The 17943-nt window shown below is 41.6% G+C and overlaps 1 protein-coding gene across 7 annotated transcripts in view; it reads left to right on the top strand.

Annotated features, from left to right (window-relative positions):
* Positions 1-203: 203 nt before the first annotated feature.
* sgip1b (SH3GL interacting endocytic adaptor 1b) overlaps positions 204-17943 on the top strand; it is a 30399-nt gene continuing 12659 nt past the window's right edge. Inside the window, exons 1-13 of one of the 7 annotated variants that reach the window (XM_054767087.1) lie at positions 205-1144; positions 5393-5456; positions 7961-8006; positions 9509-9565; positions 11580-11637; positions 13823-14134; positions 14476-14519; positions 14978-15002; positions 15317-15380; positions 16503-16576; positions 16658-16732; positions 16837-16902; positions 16979-17743. In XM_054767087.1, the coding sequence (XP_054623062.1) occupies positions 1135-1144; positions 5393-5456; positions 7961-8006; positions 9509-9565; positions 11580-11637; positions 13823-14134; positions 14476-14519; positions 14978-15002; positions 15317-15380; positions 16503-16576; positions 16658-16732; positions 16837-16902; positions 16979-17743 (1660 nt within the window). In that variant the 5' untranslated portion in view covers positions 205-1134. Of the gene's footprint in view, positions 1145-4331; positions 4438-5392; positions 5457-7960; positions 8007-9508; positions 9566-11579; positions 11638-13822; positions 14135-14475; positions 14520-14977; positions 15003-15316; positions 15381-16502; positions 16577-16657; positions 16733-16836; positions 16903-16978; positions 17744-17943 lie in introns of those variants that run through there. The other 6 variants (XM_054767084.1, XM_054767085.1, XM_054767089.1 and 3 more) reach the window with 6 other exon arrangements.

Consider the following 17943-nt stretch of genomic DNA (forward strand, 5'->3'; position numbering starts at 1 on the left):
CTGCCCCCATCATGACATCTTATGTAAGAATCTTGTTAAGGAAATCACACGGGACATGCCTGTGCTCTGCTATGGCAGGTTGGGTAAGCTCATTAAGAGTTACTCCGGCCACACCCAAGGTAACAGCATCAGCTGCAATGTGTTGTCTCATATTAAATACAAGTACATTTCAAAGCGACGTTTCGGCATAGGACTGTCTGTTTATTGTGTGTGCTTTCCTTGCAGGGTACAACCCAGGAGTTGGAGGCCCGAGCTGTCCGCCTCGCTCTTTTCAGTGAGCCTGTGTTATGATTACAACTGACAGTGTGTACTTTGTGGCGATAGACACACAGAGGCCCTGCGGCGCCAAACTATTTTGTAATTTACTGCTGATTGCTGTCCATGCATGGCTCTTTTGTTCCCAGGGTGCAAGAGATTTCATTGCATGCCTTTTACCTTCATTCTTATGTCTATCCTTCACAGTAAGAATTATTTCCATAAAAATGTCCACTCTGCTCCACAGAGTATATTTTAAAACATACAAACATTGTGCAGGTATAATACAAGTGCATCCCTGTGTAATTTGCACGCAGTCAGCTGATGGAGCTGTCTGAAGGAAGCCAAAGGCATCAGGGGACGGCAGCCATGTGACTGTGGGTGCAGGGATTGGTTTAGTGCAGCTGTGACATCAGCAAAAACCTCCCCTCTTACCGTTCCCTCCCCTCTCCCATCACCCTCGCAGTCTTCCTCCCTCTCCTTTCCGCTCTGCGTTTCTTCTTTGCATTTCCTCAGCATCCCTCCTTTCACAAATGGCGTGTGTTGGTGCTGCCACGGCGTCGGGGACTTAGCGTGCACTGAGAGGACCCCTCATTCCAGGATTTGCTGAATACCCCCTCGGGTCTCTCTCTTTCTCTTACTCTCCCTTGCTGTCCTCCCCAGCTGCTGCCTTCCACCCCTCAACCCCCCTCCCCTCTTCTCTCATCCCCGTGCATGGGAGTTGGGCCTCTGGGGGAGGAGGGAGTCAACCTCTGTGCTTCGCCGGGGAGCCGTGCACAATTGGCCATGCCCTGCCCAGGCATCTTTTGACCAACTGGAAGCATTTCCACTTCTGTCCGTCCACACACCAGCGGCAGTGTAGGATGAAAATCTGGAACCATGATGCAAGGTAACGATCTGTCCCTCACCCCACACGTCCTCCTCTTGCCCTCTCGTGTCCTGCAGGGCCATCAAGCACCAAATTCATTGATGTAGCGTGTCGTGCAGTGTGGACCTCTGGGACACTTGTGCTGTGGGCATGACTTGCATGTCTGCCGTGTTGTGACAGGTTTACGGACAGCTACGGTATGTCCGATGAACGCAAAGGCGCGTGAGGTGTGGTTTAAAAAAAAATGGTGCTTATAGCTGGTGTCCTGTCATCTAATGATTTATTGTCACTGTACATGTCTGCACGTTATCATCTTTCACATTCATCTGTGTGATATAGAATTCTTCTGCTATATGTGAAATCCAGGATGGATAAGGTGTGAAGTGCCAACAGTAACCAATGATCCTGTTTACTTGAATTAGCTGGCAATTAATGACAGGACATTCTAAACTATAATGTTTAAATCTCATCAGGCTTTACGACAGATGCTGTCATTGCTAACATGGAAGTAGATGGCTGCTAAAATTAGCAAACGGCCTGCAGTTAGTCTCCTGTGATACTGTACGTACTTCATGAGCTTGAGGGTATGAGGGTATTCACTCAGCAGGCACATGTCCTACACCTCTCTTAGTCTTCGTTAGTGACACGCATCACTCCTCACTGGGTGCAAATTTTTGTATAGGATTGCAATATCATTTTGTTTTTTGTCTGAAGACATCATGAAAATTTGAAAGTAAAGCACAACAAGGCCTACTCTTTGACTGACATCTGTACTTCACTCCATTGGACATGCCATCACGTCAGAGAGACAGTACCCCATCGCTACACGGGGGAACGTGTTTGAACCAGTGTTTCCTGAAGTTCACCAGCCCAAGTCCCATTTTAGAAATGTGGCTCCTCCCTGGAACCCAGACTCAGCCAAATATATCATAATATAACATAACATAGACACAGTACTGTGCAAAATTCCACCATTATGTTGTTTTAGCGCAGGGGTGTCCAAAGTGCGGCCCAGGGGCCATTTTTGGATAGTGATCGTTTTTTTATTGGCCCACAGCACATTCTAAAAAAAACAAAAAAACCCCAGCAAAAATGAAAAAAAATCAGCAGTAATTTTATAATAATAAAGTCAACATTTTAAGAGAAAATATTCTAATGACAAAAAGTAACAATTTTATAATAATAATAGTAATATGAGGGAAAAAAACATTTTTTGCAGCACAAACAAAGCAACAAACGCAGCTGTAATTTCTGGAAAATTAGGTTGCAGAAAAAGCTAGAATGTTACATTATGATGATAGTAAAATCAAAATGTTATGGGAATAAAGTCATAATTACGGAAAGAAAATTTACAAAATAAGTTTAAGTAGCGGGGAGGAAAAACCAACAGCAGAAACGGAAAAAAATTGCTGTAATTTTCCAAGAATAAAGTCAAAATATTTAGAGAAAAAAGTTGCATTCAAACGAGAAAAAAAACACAATTTTACAATTATAAACTTGTAATATTATTACGAAGAAATAATGTCATTTTAGTAGCTTAGAGTTTAAATATTAAAGAAAAAACTGATTCTTTTTTCAAATTCGTAATATTATGAAAAACAAACATAGCACGATGAAGTTGTAATTTTTGGACAATAAGTTTTGGGAAAAAGTTATAATATTAAGGGAATAAGGTCATAATATTACAAACACAAAATTTATGAAGATTATTTAAGATGAATGTTGAAATATGAATGTTGAAATGCTGGATTGTTTACAGAATTTAAAAAAAAAAAACAATCATGAAGTGCATTTGTTAGATAGCGGGCTACTTCCTGTTTCATGGAGGCTGACAAACATTATGATTCCCTTTCTTTGTGCCATGCTATTCGACACGCTCAGTTCCAAACTTTGGAGCAAGTAACTTTCAAATTCCTACCACCACCAGAGTGTTCTTGTTATACAGAGGATTTTTGACCAGCCTTTTTTTGCAGTAAGTCTTTAAACACAGCAGAGCACTTGTGTCATATCGAGCCGGTGTCCTCTTCTGGTCTCATTCTGGGGCTCATATTTTAAGTAGTGACCCACTTTTAGAGCTGTAAAAGTATGCAAATGTGTTTTTATTTAAAAATAGCCTACAAAAATACTACAATAGTATAATATATCATAGTAAAAACTATAATAGCACTAAGAAAATAAATAATACTAAATACTATCATAGTAAATTAATTTAAATTAATGTTTGTGTGTATCAAGGAAGGTAAAAAATGTCAAAATACAAAAATAGACTTAAATATAATGTTTGACTTGTCTGAGACCCACCAGTTGACAAACACTAATATAGAGGAGTTTTGACCGTGCGGTGTCCTTAAGAACAGCATCATATAAAAGATGTAAGACGAGTGTTTTGCAGTGGGTCCTTCAAGACAAGAGAGCGCTCGTGTCAAATAGATCTTTTACTAGTGGAAACATATTGCTTCTGTTTTCGTTTATGACTTTATTTATGACTATATTAGCCATTTGGTGAGGTAAAGGGATAGCAGAGCCTTGCACTGACATTAATACAAAATAAGACTAGTGAATGAAGACTAGTGAATGGAGGGAGAAGTGTGGCCGTCAGAACAAATGAATTGATTAGCCCCACCATAGTAAAATTCCTGTATGAGCCCCTTGATCCAGAACGTCACCAAACTGTAATGGATTCTTCCTTGGTCTACATGCCACCCCTTTACAAAGTTTGTAGGAAATTAGTTTTGTATTTTTAGTGTAGTCCTGTGAATTGCTTGGATCAAAATACCTCCTGTGAAAAAGATCATTAAAACAATTAAATTAGTGGTGGCCTAAAACATTTCTACATTACGACTGAGTATTAGGGCCACATTTAAAAAAATAAATAAATCTGAGATTTCGAGAATAAAGTCGTACATTTACGAGAAAAAAAGTCATAACATTACCTTTGCCCGAGGCCAAAGGTCACATAAATCCCCCCATTTCATAGCTGTCTCAAGCGATGCCTGTTACGTAGGAGTATTAATCTGAGATTTTGAGAATAAAACTTTAAATTTACAAAGCCGTAAATTTACTATTTAAAAACTATTTTAAAACACGTAATATTACGAGAATAAAGTCGTAAATTTACGAGAAAAAACTTGAGACTTTATTTTACAGGCATTACCTGAGACAGCTATGAAGGATTTATGTGACCTTTGGCCAGTGCCATGTGAAGAGGGCGGGGTATAGAAGGCGGAAGTGAGAAGGGCTAGCAATGCTAATCTGTTTGTGCTCAACTGCTCTGTTTTGCTGCGTTATAAATAAAAGCTTGCCTGAAGCAAGAGGTAAGTTTCCTTCCTGGCTGAAGAGCTATGCTCTATTTTCCCTCGGACACGTATGACAGGATGACATATAATGTTACGACTTTATTCTCGTAAATTTACGGCTTTATTCTCTTAATATTACTACTTTTTTCTTGTAAATTTACGACTTTAGTCCCATAAATTTACAACTTTTTTTCTTGTAAATTTATGACGTTATACTCCCGTTATTATTTTTCAAAAGTTGTAAATTTACGAGAAAAAAGGAGGCAATTGAAAGCTTTTTTTTCTGGTAAGTTTATTATGATGTTGTTCTCGTAAATTTCCGACTTTTTTCTCGTAGATTTACGACTTTATTCTCGAAATCTCTTTGTTCTTTTTAATGCGTGCAAGATATACTGTATGATGATAACAAATACAAGAGACATGTATTTATTACAACAAAATCTTTTAACAAGTAAATTTTACTCACCCAATAAAAGCTGTCCCAGGATCCGATATTTCCCAAAGATAAGCTAAAGCTAAATCTAATTTAAAACTTAACATCAATAACACGAATAAGTAATGGTGAACTACAAATGAGATATTTTACAACACTATTTCTCAAATGTGTTTATTATTTGCTAAAATTTGACGTATTTATCAGATTTAGATATTTCTTTAATATATATATATATTTTTTTTTTTCTCCTCTCATAAGTGAATTGAATCTGCACGGCGTCATTTTTCGATAGCTCAATGTCCTCAATCAATACAGTGATCCATCTGGGTGAGTGTATCTCATGTAGGCTTATATAGACATTCGTCTGTCTTACTCTTAAGTTCACCTTATCGGTAAACAAAGCGCGCAGCTGTTTGTTCTTATGTGCTATTTACCTTGGAGTCCATTTTAATGTCAGTGGAGTTAAAAGTGTGGTGCTAAAACTTAATTCTCCATGACATTGTTCTCTCTTTCTGTCTCTCTCTGTGTATGTGCCAGGACTGAAAAACCGAACCAGGAAAGCCTTGGGCCTACGGAAAAAAGACAAGGATGCAGAGACAACGTAAGTTACCTTGAACATGTAGTGGCGTCATCGGTGCAACAATGTTGACCACAACCATCGAATAATTATAAATTAATACGGTAGATCCACGCTTTTGGAGGGGGTTAATTGATACTCGCATAAAACTGACAATTTTTTGACACACTGCTCGCTCCTCTCCCGCCAAACCCTCCTGCTAGCGTGACGTTGTAATGATTACATTAGATTCAGTTCCAGAACACTTCCCTTTTCTCTTCAATTGCTGTTGTTCACTCGCGACGCAATCCGGGTTTAAGCCCTAAATATGCCTCACACACTTATTAAACGCATTTAAAGTATAAAATGTATAGGTACTCACCGGTAATGAATGATAATGCAAGTTGATCAATGTTACCAGTCACAGCATAAAACTATGGTGCATTTAAGGGCTGCGGAACAAAGTGAGAAATCTCAACACTTGATGACAAATCATCATCAGTGAAATATAAAGACAGAAACATGTCAAAATTGTGGGCTTTCTAACAGTGGTACATGTATGCTGTACATTTGACCTCTATTATCACATATGTATAAATCGACTTGATGAGTTTTCTGCAGAAAAAACTGCCTATTTTCGTAGAAAAAAGAAAATCCCCTAACTTGCACGGGCGTGAATGCTGAATCGCCAATGTGCGGGGATGCACTGCACTTGAGACTTCGTCTTTATTTATTTTGTCATGCATTTGCATCAGTGGTCATCCCAGCCAGCCCCGCACACATCCAGGCTTGATCCCAGGACCACACATACCCACTGATTGACTGTCTTGTAAAGCACACTAGCCAATAGACCAGGAGTGTCCAAAGAGCAGCACAGGGGCCATTTGCAGCCGGTGACTGTTTTTTAATTGGCCCTCAGCACATTCTAAAAATATAATTTAACAGGAAAACTAAAAAAAAAACCAACAACAACAAAAACACAGCAAAATTCTGCAGTCATTTCGCAAGAATAAGGTCAAAATATTAAGAGAAAAAAGTTGTCATTTTACGAGAATAACTTTGCAATACTATGAGGAACGTCATTTTAGTAGCATAAAGTTGAAATATTAAAGAAAAAATATATTCTTTAAAAAAAAATCATGATATCGTGAGAAACAAACAAAACAACAAATTTATTTGTTGTAATTTTTGGAAAAGTATGTTCCGGAAAAGGTTTTAATATCAGAATAAATTCAAAATATTATCGAAATTAAGTCATAATTAGGAGAAGAAGAAAGTTGAAAACAGTTTGAAAATTTAAAAAAAAAACTGCAATTTTAATTTTACGAGAATAGTCATATTCTAAAGAGAAAAAAGTAATATTACGAGGAAAAATGATATCAATTTACTAGCGTGGAGTTTAAAGTAAAGAAGTAGAGTAAAGAAAAAATGTATTACTTTTTTTAACATTACGATAAACAAATAAAACAACAAATATAGTTGTAGTTTAAAGCTCTAATATTATGGGAATAAAGTCAAAATATTATGGAATAGGGTCAGAATATTGCAAAAAGAAAATTTACGAAGATTATTTAAGAAGACAGTTGAAATATTTGGAGAAAAAAAAACAACAGCAAAAATGGGAAAAAAAGAAGAAAGAGCGAAGTTGACACTACTATGCTTTTTCACCGATATCACAAAGCTGAGATGCAGTATTTTCTTGAAATATAGATCTAACTTCTTAGCATATCTACATGTGGCGGTGTACAAAATATCTAAGTGGCCCTTGCATCCTTTCATTTTTCACTATGTGGCCCTTGCTGGAAAAAGTTTGGACACCCCCACCGTAGGTTAAAAAACCCAGGCTGTCAATCTACTGACCAGCGCGGCTCTTCATCTTAAGGCGTTGAGGTTTACTTAGTGGACAGCCACAGAGCAAGTGCATAAAGCACTATTTGAGAGTTGCTTTGATGGGTAAATTGCTGAATTACAATTTCATTTGGCCCTACAACCCTCATGCAAAATGTTAAAGATTGAAGGTTACCATTTAGTAGTACATATACAATAACATCTCAATCAGTCAGAGTTCTGCGGCATGAACACAAAACATGTCGACATTGATACAAATAATGGTTTGCGTTAGACTTAAGTGATGTTAAATGTGACCAGTGTCGTTCTATCTTATTGTCCATGATGTGATTTAGCTGCTCCCCAGTGTACATACAGCATATCCCATGTACATGTGTGTGAGGCATATTAAAGTATATATTTTGTTGGATATAGTTTTATGCTCCACAATTTGTGGCCAGAGGCATTCCCTTCTCTCCATCTGTCCGTCCGTGCCGTTCTTGTAAAACGCAGTACTCCAGAATCGCCCGCAGGGAATGGCCACAAATCTGGCGCAAATGTCCACTTGGACTCCAGGATGAACTGATTAGAATGCGGTGGTCAAACTTTGAAATGTCACTATGACGTTTCGTGACAATGTACGTTGTAGTTATTATTATTTAATCATTATTTACTGGTGAAGGCTTACAAGAGTAATTGAAAATACTTGTCATCTGAAACAGGAGCTCACCTGACAAAGAAGCAACTGGAAGTGGAAAGAAAGGAAACGTATGTATATTTTGGAATAATCATTGAATTATTACTATTTTTTTTTTTCTCCTCTCTTTTTAGCTATCGTCCTTATCGGGTGTCCTATTTTTTTAAATGACATTTGTGGTACCCTCTGTGTGAAACCTGAAGCTCCTCCCCCAGCAAACCCTCCTATGTAGTTTGACATGAACCATTTGACCATTGGATGTTCACATTTGTAAACCGTCGGTATAGATACCCGTGGAATTTGCGGTAGTAGTACATCTTGTCTCGAAATGATATAATATACCTGTTTGTGCTGTTCTGGGAACAAAATGGGGTTAAAATGCAATTAAGTCTTATTCAATGGTTGTTTATACACTAAATGAGCTTATAGTCGTCTTTGTTGTATATGTTATGGATTGTCCAGCCCCTGGCTAGAGACAGTGACATTTGATTGGCCCCCGTCTTCACAGAGGTTGCCCATCCCTGCATTTATTATGCAAATGGTCAATGTTTTATGGGCAATTATTTGACAAATAGTCCAGTTTCGACTAAATTTTTGTGAGAACATGTTGACCGACAGCACATTTGTTTATAGTGTCCATCCATCCATCCATTTTCTTCAGCTTATCCTGGTCTGGGTCGCAGGGTCAGCAGTCTCAGTTGGGAAGTCCAGACTTCCCAGTCCCTGGCCACCTCTTCCAGTTCCACCGCGAGGACCCAAGGCATTCCCAGGCCAGCTGTGAGACATAATCCCTCCAGTGTGTCCTAGGTCTGCCCCGAGGCCTCTCCCGGCTGGGCATGCCCGGAACACCTCTATCCCTTAGGGTGAGTCCAGCCACCCTAAAGAGGAAACTCATTTCCGCCGCTTGGATCCATGATCTCGTTCTGTCGGTCACGACCCAAAGCTCATGACCATAGGTGAGAGTGGGAACATAGATCGACCGGTAAATTGAGAGCTTTGCCTTCTGGCTCAGCTCTCTCTTCACCACGACGGTCCGGTACAGCGACCGCATTACAGCAGACGCTGCGCCGATCCGCCTGTCGACCTCACGCTCCAACCTTTCCTCTCTCGTGACCCCAAGATACTTAAACTCTTCCACATAGAAAGAGACCTCATTCCCAACCCCGAGGGTGCAATCCACCCTTTTCCGACTGAGAACCATGGCCTCAAATTTGGAGGTGCTGAGTCTCACCCCAGAAGCTTCACACTCAGCTGCAAACCGTCCCAGTCAACGCTGAAGGTCACAGGCCATCAGGACCACATCGTGGCTCCTGCTCTGGTTGTACAAGGACTTGCACGTAGTATGCCCCCCCCCCCCAGGACAATGCAAGGGACACGGTCGAATGCCTTTCCCAAGTCCACAAAGCACATGTAGACCGGTTGGGCAAACAGCCACGTACCCTCCAGTACCCTTGCAAGGATTTATAGTGTTAACGACTAAAATTCCTTTGTTCCGAATATTCCGTCACTCTTATTATGTCTATTTTTGTCTCACTTGTATGATGTTGAGCTTGATTGTTGTCATTTTGCACAGAAAAAGGCTAATGGAGCGCCAAATGGTTTCTATGGGGAGTTTGACTGGGACCGATATGTAAGTATTTGCTGACTAGAGTGGAACCTCGGTTTTCGTCATTAATCCATTCCAAAAGGTCAGACAAAGACCGAAATGTAGGATAAATGAATACATTTGTCCCACAAGAAACAAGGTCATTTCAATTAATCCGTTCCAGACACCCACAAAAATGAACAGAAATAACATTTTGCAGAAAAACAATGCAAAATACACATAAATGATTTAACATCACTTTTACCTTTACTGAAGACTTGCTGGCGGACGCTGTTTCACTCTTGTCAGTCCCAAACGTAACTTAAAGAGTGGACGGTTAGAGCTGCATACTTGCTCGCTCAAACTTTGTTGTACACTTCATCAGCAGGTGTAATCATAAGGACACACACTGTTCTGTGTCTCCCTTAAACCGTTCGTTTCCTACCTTTACATTACAATTCTGTTGCAACAGACGCTATATTACTTCTTTCTTGAATTCTGTAGTGTTTCTTTATCAAAGTTCTGTCAATTGCCACTTTTTTTGCAACCATATTAAATACACAGTGCGCCTGAATGCCTCACCAGCCATAGGCGCACTGTACTTATTAGAACGAAGGAAGGAAATAGATATGAGTTGATCATCGTTCTGTGTGCGTTCTATGAACGAAAAAAACACCCACACACACACATAATAAAGATGATTCAATGATTATCTGGTTGCAATTTGTGTACAGTGTCTGAACTCTAAAAGAATCGTTCTTCACTGAGACTGAATCACCAATGCATAGATAAGCAATTGACGATATTGTTAGGCGCATTGTTTGGCCGTACAATAACCAACACACTGTTTGAAAACGGAGACATATTTTTTATAATTTCATAATTTTTGACAAAAATCAAATCCTACGAAAACCAAGGTTCTACTGTACTTGCTTGCCTTGGTGGTACCGCTTTCACAGTTGCATTTCTTTGCACATTAGGCATGCCATCATTGGTTTTAACAGAAAGAACTGTTACCATGTCAGGGAGTTGTTCTCACAAGAATTTAGTCGGATGTCATTAAAAAAAAAGCACAATAATTTGATTTCAGGTCTTTTTTTTTGTCAAATGTAGCATTTTTGTTGGGGCAAAAGACGGCATTCCCTGTTATGGGGTGCCTTGCATATGAAATGAGTTTCTGCAGTGACAGGAAAATAGCAAAAGTGCTCTGTTAAAATCCATAAATCTGATACATGTAGTCAAATGAGGTACCGTATTTTCCGGACTATAAGTCGCATCAGTCAAAAAATGCATCATAATCAGGGTTGGGTATCGAGTCTGGAGCATCGATGGTTAACCAGAACTAACGTTGTCATTCTCCCACGATTGTTCAAATTCTTTAATTTCGATTCCTAGTTCCGATGCCCACTTCACCGACCGGAAGAAATAGCCGTGACCACTGATGAAGAAGAAGCTGGCGAGCACCAAGAGGCTAAAAAGTTTGGCTTAACTTCATAAAAAAGATCGGTCGACTGCAACGTTTGCAACACACTGACCTCAAAGGTGGTGGCACGACCAACATGATTAAACACCTCCGGATTCACGGTGTAGAAATAACCGAGTGCCCTGTCTTTGAAGCGCTACGTTGGACTTTCTCTAAGCAGAATCAGGGAAGTCAAACAATAAATGACGATGATCTCTTACCAGTGTAATCGAGGGTTCCAAGATGCCCACTGATGTCGTGGAGGTTGTGTGTAAATAAAGGACGGGAGCTACGGCTATGGCTAGGCAAGTTCATTCATGTGCACAGTTTGTCTCTATTAGCAGCAGGCAAGTGACCTTCTCACCCATCACAACACACTTCAAAATAAGAGCGCTTTGGGCTCTTGTTTACTTGTGGTAGCAAACTGAGGTTGTCATACAAAAATAGCTCACACCAACACTGCGGCAGCAAACGCAATCAAAAGTGAGCATTATTATCTTTGTGATCTGTCTGTATTCTTCTTGGACAGTTTCCCAAAAAATTCTTGTGAGAACAATTTAGGTGAAGCAAAACCAATTCATCCCTTGTCGTCTCCAGGCATCGCCTGACGTTGATGAGGAGGGTTTCAGCCTCCGCCCCGGTGATGAAGGCGATGATATCCTTTTTGAGAGGAGTGGAAGCAGTCTCGTCAAAACTATTGACCTCCGTGGTGGAGTGATCACTGGATGAGTACTAAATCAATGTGTCTTGCCACATCACCTGCTGCATCCCTGCAGTGGCCAATAGGACAGAAGGACACAGACTACATTACACTTGGAGTGGCTCTCATCTCACCAAGCCGCAGTTTTATTATTGGTCGTGACCTGCGATGAGTTTTTGCTCCTGCAGGCGTTTACGGCTGTATGTGCGAATAATTGGATTCAAGGAGTGTTGGCACTGAGGAGACCCCCCACTTTCAAGCAGGCAGATGTAGCTGAGAAAGAGCGTCTGTTACGTCAGGTATGATATTGTTAACTGGGACACTGCAGACGCGCAGCAGATGTTTCACTCCTCTGCGGCAGATATTTGAGCTGCAAAAGTTTCAGCGTTAAGGTCGATATTACTAACTGGAATTCGAACCGGACCATTTTCCAGCAACTTGAGCGTCACTGCCTCCCCAAATTAGAGAGTACCTCTATTTTTATGTGCTCAAAAATGTTTGGACAACTGACATACTATGATTGTGTAATTATGTTTATAAAGGTAGTTCTCGGGTTACGTACGAGTTCCGTTCCTAGATTGATGTAAGTGGAGTTTTGGTGTAAGTCACACTCTACACGGAACACATGAAAGACATAAAATATGGAATTAAATAAAACTAATAAAAAACAGAACAACGCCTTACTTTTATTCCTGTGGTCGTCTTGCACACTGGAGTGAGGGACAGGTTAATTGGGAGGAGGACGTCTTCAATAATAAGAGGCCTACACTGCTTATGCTGCTATCACTGCCCATTTCATGGGAGCAGATCCTTTTGCGTGCTCAAAGATACCATCTACGGTATATCCTTCATGATGGTCGTCACGTTTCAGTAGCTTGAATTGGGCATGCGGTCAATGTTTATTTCTTCACTGAGCAATGTCAAATTTTTCTTTCACTTTCACTTTTACTTGCTTCCAACAGACGAGTCTGCCACACTTCCTAGGGAGGCATAATGGAGATTCAACTTAAATAGTTGACCAAAAAAAACAAAAGATGTTGCCTTTCTTCTCAGTGTAGCCTATGTATGACTCTGCCGTGCTAACATACTGTAACTAAATCTTGTTTTCTTTTTCATCCTTTGATAAGTGCATTCATTTTCTTCTGCTTATCCGGGTCCGGGTCTAGGGGGCAGAAGTCTCAGTAGGGAAGTCCAGACTTCCCGGTCTCTGGCCACCTATTCCAGTTTCACCGGGGGGGGGACATCGAGGTGTTCCCAGGCCAGCTGTGAGACATAATTCCTCCAGAGTGTTCTAGGTCTGCCCTGGGGCCTCCTCCCGGCTGGGTAGCCCCGGAATACCTCACCAAGGAGGCGTCCAGGAGGCATCTGGACTAGATGCCCGAGCCACCTAATGTGGATCCTCTCCATGTGAAGGAGCAGCGGCTCTACTCGGAGCTCAAGCTCCAGGGTGAGTCCAGCCCCCCTATGGAGGAAACTCATTTCGGCCGCTTGTGTCTGTGATCTCGTTCTTTCGATCACAGCCCAAAGCTCATGACCATAAGTGAGGCTAGGAACGCAGATGGACAAGTAAATTGAGAGCATTGCTTTCCAAGCTCAGCTGTCTTTTCACCAAGACAGTCTGGTACAGCGACCGCATTACTGCAGACGCTTCCCTGATCCGCCTGTCTACCTCATGCTCCAGCCTTCCCTCACTGGTGAACAAGACCTCGAGAGACTGGAACTCCTCCACCTAGGGCAAGACCTCCCTCCCTCCCTCCCTCGGATTTGGAGGCACTGAGTCTCATCCCAGAAGCTTCAACCAGGACCGTTGTACCTCGAAATTCTGTCCATAAAATTTGATTTTTCTTTTTGTACAATTAACGGCAATGCATATGTATAGACACAAAATGGCGAAACCCAGAACACTGTAAACCAAAGACCACCTGTACTTGGATAAAAATGATTTGCAGTCAAAAACTGCTTGAAGTCTGAAGGCCATGGACACTCGATTCTGAGTAATTCTAAGTAAGAGCATTAATTTCACAAATTTCTACTCCATTTAAGCCTAAGTCCTTGCGAGGACATACTTGTACTGTTGTACTGTATTATCGCAGAGAGTTCTGATTTACTCCCTTGTACTTTCTCCTTGACCAATTTTCACCAGCTTCCAAAGGAAAGCACTTTTTCTCTTCCAGCGATTCAGAGGACGATGAAGAAAGCAGGAAAAAGTTCAAAATTAAGATCAAGCCACTGGTAGCGGAAAGCGCCAAGTGTGTCCCTCCATCTGTGGATGAGCTGAAAGCCTCAGTGGGAGGCTTGTCGCTTTCTCCGTCTCTGGTGAGTGGACCCTTGAAGAACACCCTGCAACTTTTTAATGAAGGACACTTAAAGACTTCAGCTTTTGTTTTTCTCGCTTTTTTTTGTATTCTTTTTTTTTTTGTGATTTCCTGTCATCTTGTAGAGGAGAAGTCCGGTAAGTCTTTCAAAAAATGTCCGAAAAAGAAATTGTATGAGGTTGATAAAGTGTCCTTTTGTGACACAAATGAGCACTCTAGCTGCACCCTATTTTGCATGATCGTGTCTGTCTGTGAATATACAACTTTACTTGCAACAGTCAAAGCATGTGTGTTACATAATGCACTCAAGCATAACACAAAAGGCTCCAAGTTGCCTGAGTCGGGTCTCACCGGAGTCTCCTGTGTGTTATGGCTCATGTTGCATTATAAAAGCTTTGTAGTGAAAGTAAAGAGGTGGAGTGTGTGCAGTTTTAGTTGATGTCCATTTGACTGATTTGTCACTCACTCTCTGACCCAGGTCTGTTCTCTCTTCCTTTTTGCTGGTCTCAGAGACGCAGCCCGGTGAGTTTTCATCTGCTGACCGTTTTCACAGCAGACACCCTGAAACTTGTCATCTCCTCTGCAGTGCACAGTGTAACAAGGCCGCCAACCAGTCTTTTAGCCACACTCTAAAACTTAAGTAAAACATGATGAGAATTGGATGCAGCTTGTAAGGGGAGGTATGTTAGATAAAGTGAACTAAAGTATTGCAACTTGCTCAAGAAAATATTTTTCCCTGGGAAAGAAAGAAGAATATTGTACGAGAAACCTTTGCTTCTTCCTTGACCCATATGACACCCTTGCATTTTAGTACTACGGTTATGGTGCCAGGGTATAATTGGAAATGATTAATGATCTTAAAATATTACAGTGAAAAAAACATATTCAATCTGCGTTGCAAAGTTTTATTACTTAATAAAATGAATTTCAGTGATAACTGAAGTCAAATGTATTTTTTTGTTTTTGGGATTGTTTTGCAGGGACAGATAAAAAGGAACCTGTCATGTAAGTGCATCTTTTTGGATTTGGCTGTGTTCAGTTCTCTGCTTTTTTTGTGTGGATTTTATAGTCAAGGCAGCATGGCAGGAAAGTGGGGGTCACATCCCTGCCTCACAGTGTGGAGTTTGCATGTTGCAAGGTTTACCACGAGTACTGGGTTTCTCCCCACTGCCCAAAAACATGAGGTTCTAAATTGTCCATAGGCGTGAATGGTGTATCCCCTACCGTCCTACGTCAGCTGGGATAGGCTGCAGTTCACATGTTAGTAGAAAATGAATGAATTTTACAGCTGTTCATCTGCTGGTTTATGTTTCTCCTAGGTGAAGAAATTGCTCGACCCAGACGCTCTACCCCCACGCCAAGTCCTGCCCCTGAGACCCCGAGGTCTGTGACTGTTGACAATTACTGCCGTGTACTTGTTGAGTGTTAAGTCGCTGTATGATGAGTTTAATGTTGTTGGTAAGATAACACCATGAGGCAGATCGTTATATTGTTCTACTGTTACATACATACCTGATCTCCTGCGATTTCCATTGGGTTGACAAGCTTGTTGTGAGTGTCAAATAAAGAGCTGCCTGGTCCACACGGACTCATGTGCACCACAATATGACATTATATGATGTGGCGGCTTATATGATGTACAAATCTAGTTTTCCCTCTAAATTTAGTGGGTGTGGCTCATAGATCGGAATTTACGGTATATGAGAAAAGAAATCTCAACCCAGATAGCAAAATCATATTTTAATTTGTACCTATTTTTTTGGGCCCCCGTCAGTCAACTGTCCTAACTTCCCCCCCCTTTACGGCACCTCTGACTCTACTACACAGGCCACTAGGTGTCACTAGTAACACGCACAAGATTTGGTCGCCAACCACTGGCTTTTATTACTTTAGAATTATTTATCTCACAACAAGCATAATAACAATAATGATAATAGTCCTGATCATCATCATCGTCATAATAATTATACTGTTGTGGCCGTACTCCAGCTCAACACACTTTGAATTCCAAACGTCACTGCCTGTCCATACGTCCGGAAGACATTTATTGAAACACAAACGAGCACGAGTCTTATTTATGTCTTAAATGGCTTATTTTTTTCTGATTGTATCTACTATATTGTGTAATGAGTGTAAAGGTTACTATAGGGGTGTTGTTTCAAGCCGAGAGGGCTCTAATAATGTTAAAAATAGTTTTTAGAAAGTTATAAACAGGTGTTCTATGCTCCAACTACGAAAATATTCCGTTTATTAATAGTGAATCCTACTTTGGGGAATGTCACTTATCGCCGTGATAAACAAGGGATTATTGCAAACTATACAGGTATATGTACTGTATGTAGCCCACCGCCCCTGCAAAATGTTTTTAACCCAATGTGGCCTACAAGACAAAAAGTTTGCCCACCTCTGATCTACACTGTCCCAACAGGCTGTACTTTGTGTTGCACTAAAACAAACAAATCGGCCTTTCCGATTCAATGAAAGATCGTTTGCCTCCCTTTGCAGTGACAGGCTACCACAGAACATCCCTGCCTTCTTTGGCCTGCCTTCAGAGACCCAATATATACCCAGATATGATGGTATGGAAACACACATATGCAAATGCGTACACTATAGGCTTGTTGGAGAGGTGACATTGTTGTTTCTTCTTTCAACTGTAGTGGTTCCTGCTGACGTCTGGGGAGGATCAAGACCAAGGTCAGAATCGCCTTTGAGCAGAAGTTTTCCAACAGGAGGTGAGCTTCCGTCATTGAGCGTCCCTTTTTGTGTATGTTGGAGCCACACGACTATAATTATGCAGATATATAGAAACGGTGACACCTGTGTTGAATTCCTTCAGCTCCTCCCCCGCTCCCTCCTAAAAACGTTCTATCACGGAGTCAAGGATATCCTTCGCAGTCTTTTGGTAAATAGCAATGAAAGTGAATTGTGCGCTGACTCTAAAGTGCTGTGCTATAACTTCCCTATCATATTTTTTGCAGCTGATTTACCCAACGGAAGGGCAACTCGCAATTCTGCCCCCATCTACCTAAATGTCCTGTCCCCCTCCTCTTACCGAGGCTCCCCAGCCCCTGACCTTGATGATGTGTTTGGCCCCGTGGGCAGCCCACACGCCGGTAGTGAGGACACCATGTCCAGCAGATGGGTTACTTTCACTAATGACAGACCTCCACCACCTGATGAGCCCGCTCCGCCCCCTCCGCCCGATTCCCCTGCCCCAGACACGCCCTCGTCCACACCCTCCACACCCTGCCTATCACCTGGACCACCTCCCAATGAGCCCCCGCCTTCACCTCCAGTGTTCTCTCCCGGGTCTCCTCCACCTTTCACCCCACTGGACTCACCCCCCTCCATCATGCTTGGACCTCCTCCACCGGATGAACCAGCCCCTCCCCTGCCACCTGACTTCTCTCCCTCAAGTTCACCAGCAGTCTGCCTTGATGAGGATTCGATTGATGAGGAGGTGCTTCAGTTTGCACATTACTCATCGTCCCCAGCCCCGATCAGCCCTGTGCCTCCTCTGCCAGCGGAGCGGAGGTCCCCACGAGCAGGCGGTATATCTCCCCTGGCTTTGGGAGCGGTGGGGGGAAAGAGAACTCCAGAGGGAGTGCACCTGAGAGATGACGTCCCAGACTTCACAGGTTCCCCTAGGGAGCTGACACCGAGCTTCCGTGGAACGCCACCTCCTCTTCCTCCAACTACATACAGATCTATTATGTCTTCCCCCGGGCCTTACTCAGGCAGCTGTGAGTATTGAGCTCTTCATTGACATATTTACAAAATTGTTTTTAGGTAAGCAATGCTTATCTCAGGTCACTTCTTCACGCTTCAGACAAGAGAAATGACTGAATTGAATATTTTTGTTATAACAGTGCAGTATAACAATGCAAACATATATTTACATTAATAGGAATAATCACATCATTTTGCTCACCTGACACTGAAA

This window comes from Dunckerocampus dactyliophorus, chromosome 2 (assembly GCF_027744805.1).
Source record: "Dunckerocampus dactyliophorus isolate RoL2022-P2 chromosome 2, RoL_Ddac_1.1, whole genome shotgun sequence".
Taxonomy (NCBI): domain Eukaryota; kingdom Metazoa; phylum Chordata; class Actinopteri; order Syngnathiformes; family Syngnathidae; genus Dunckerocampus; species Dunckerocampus dactyliophorus.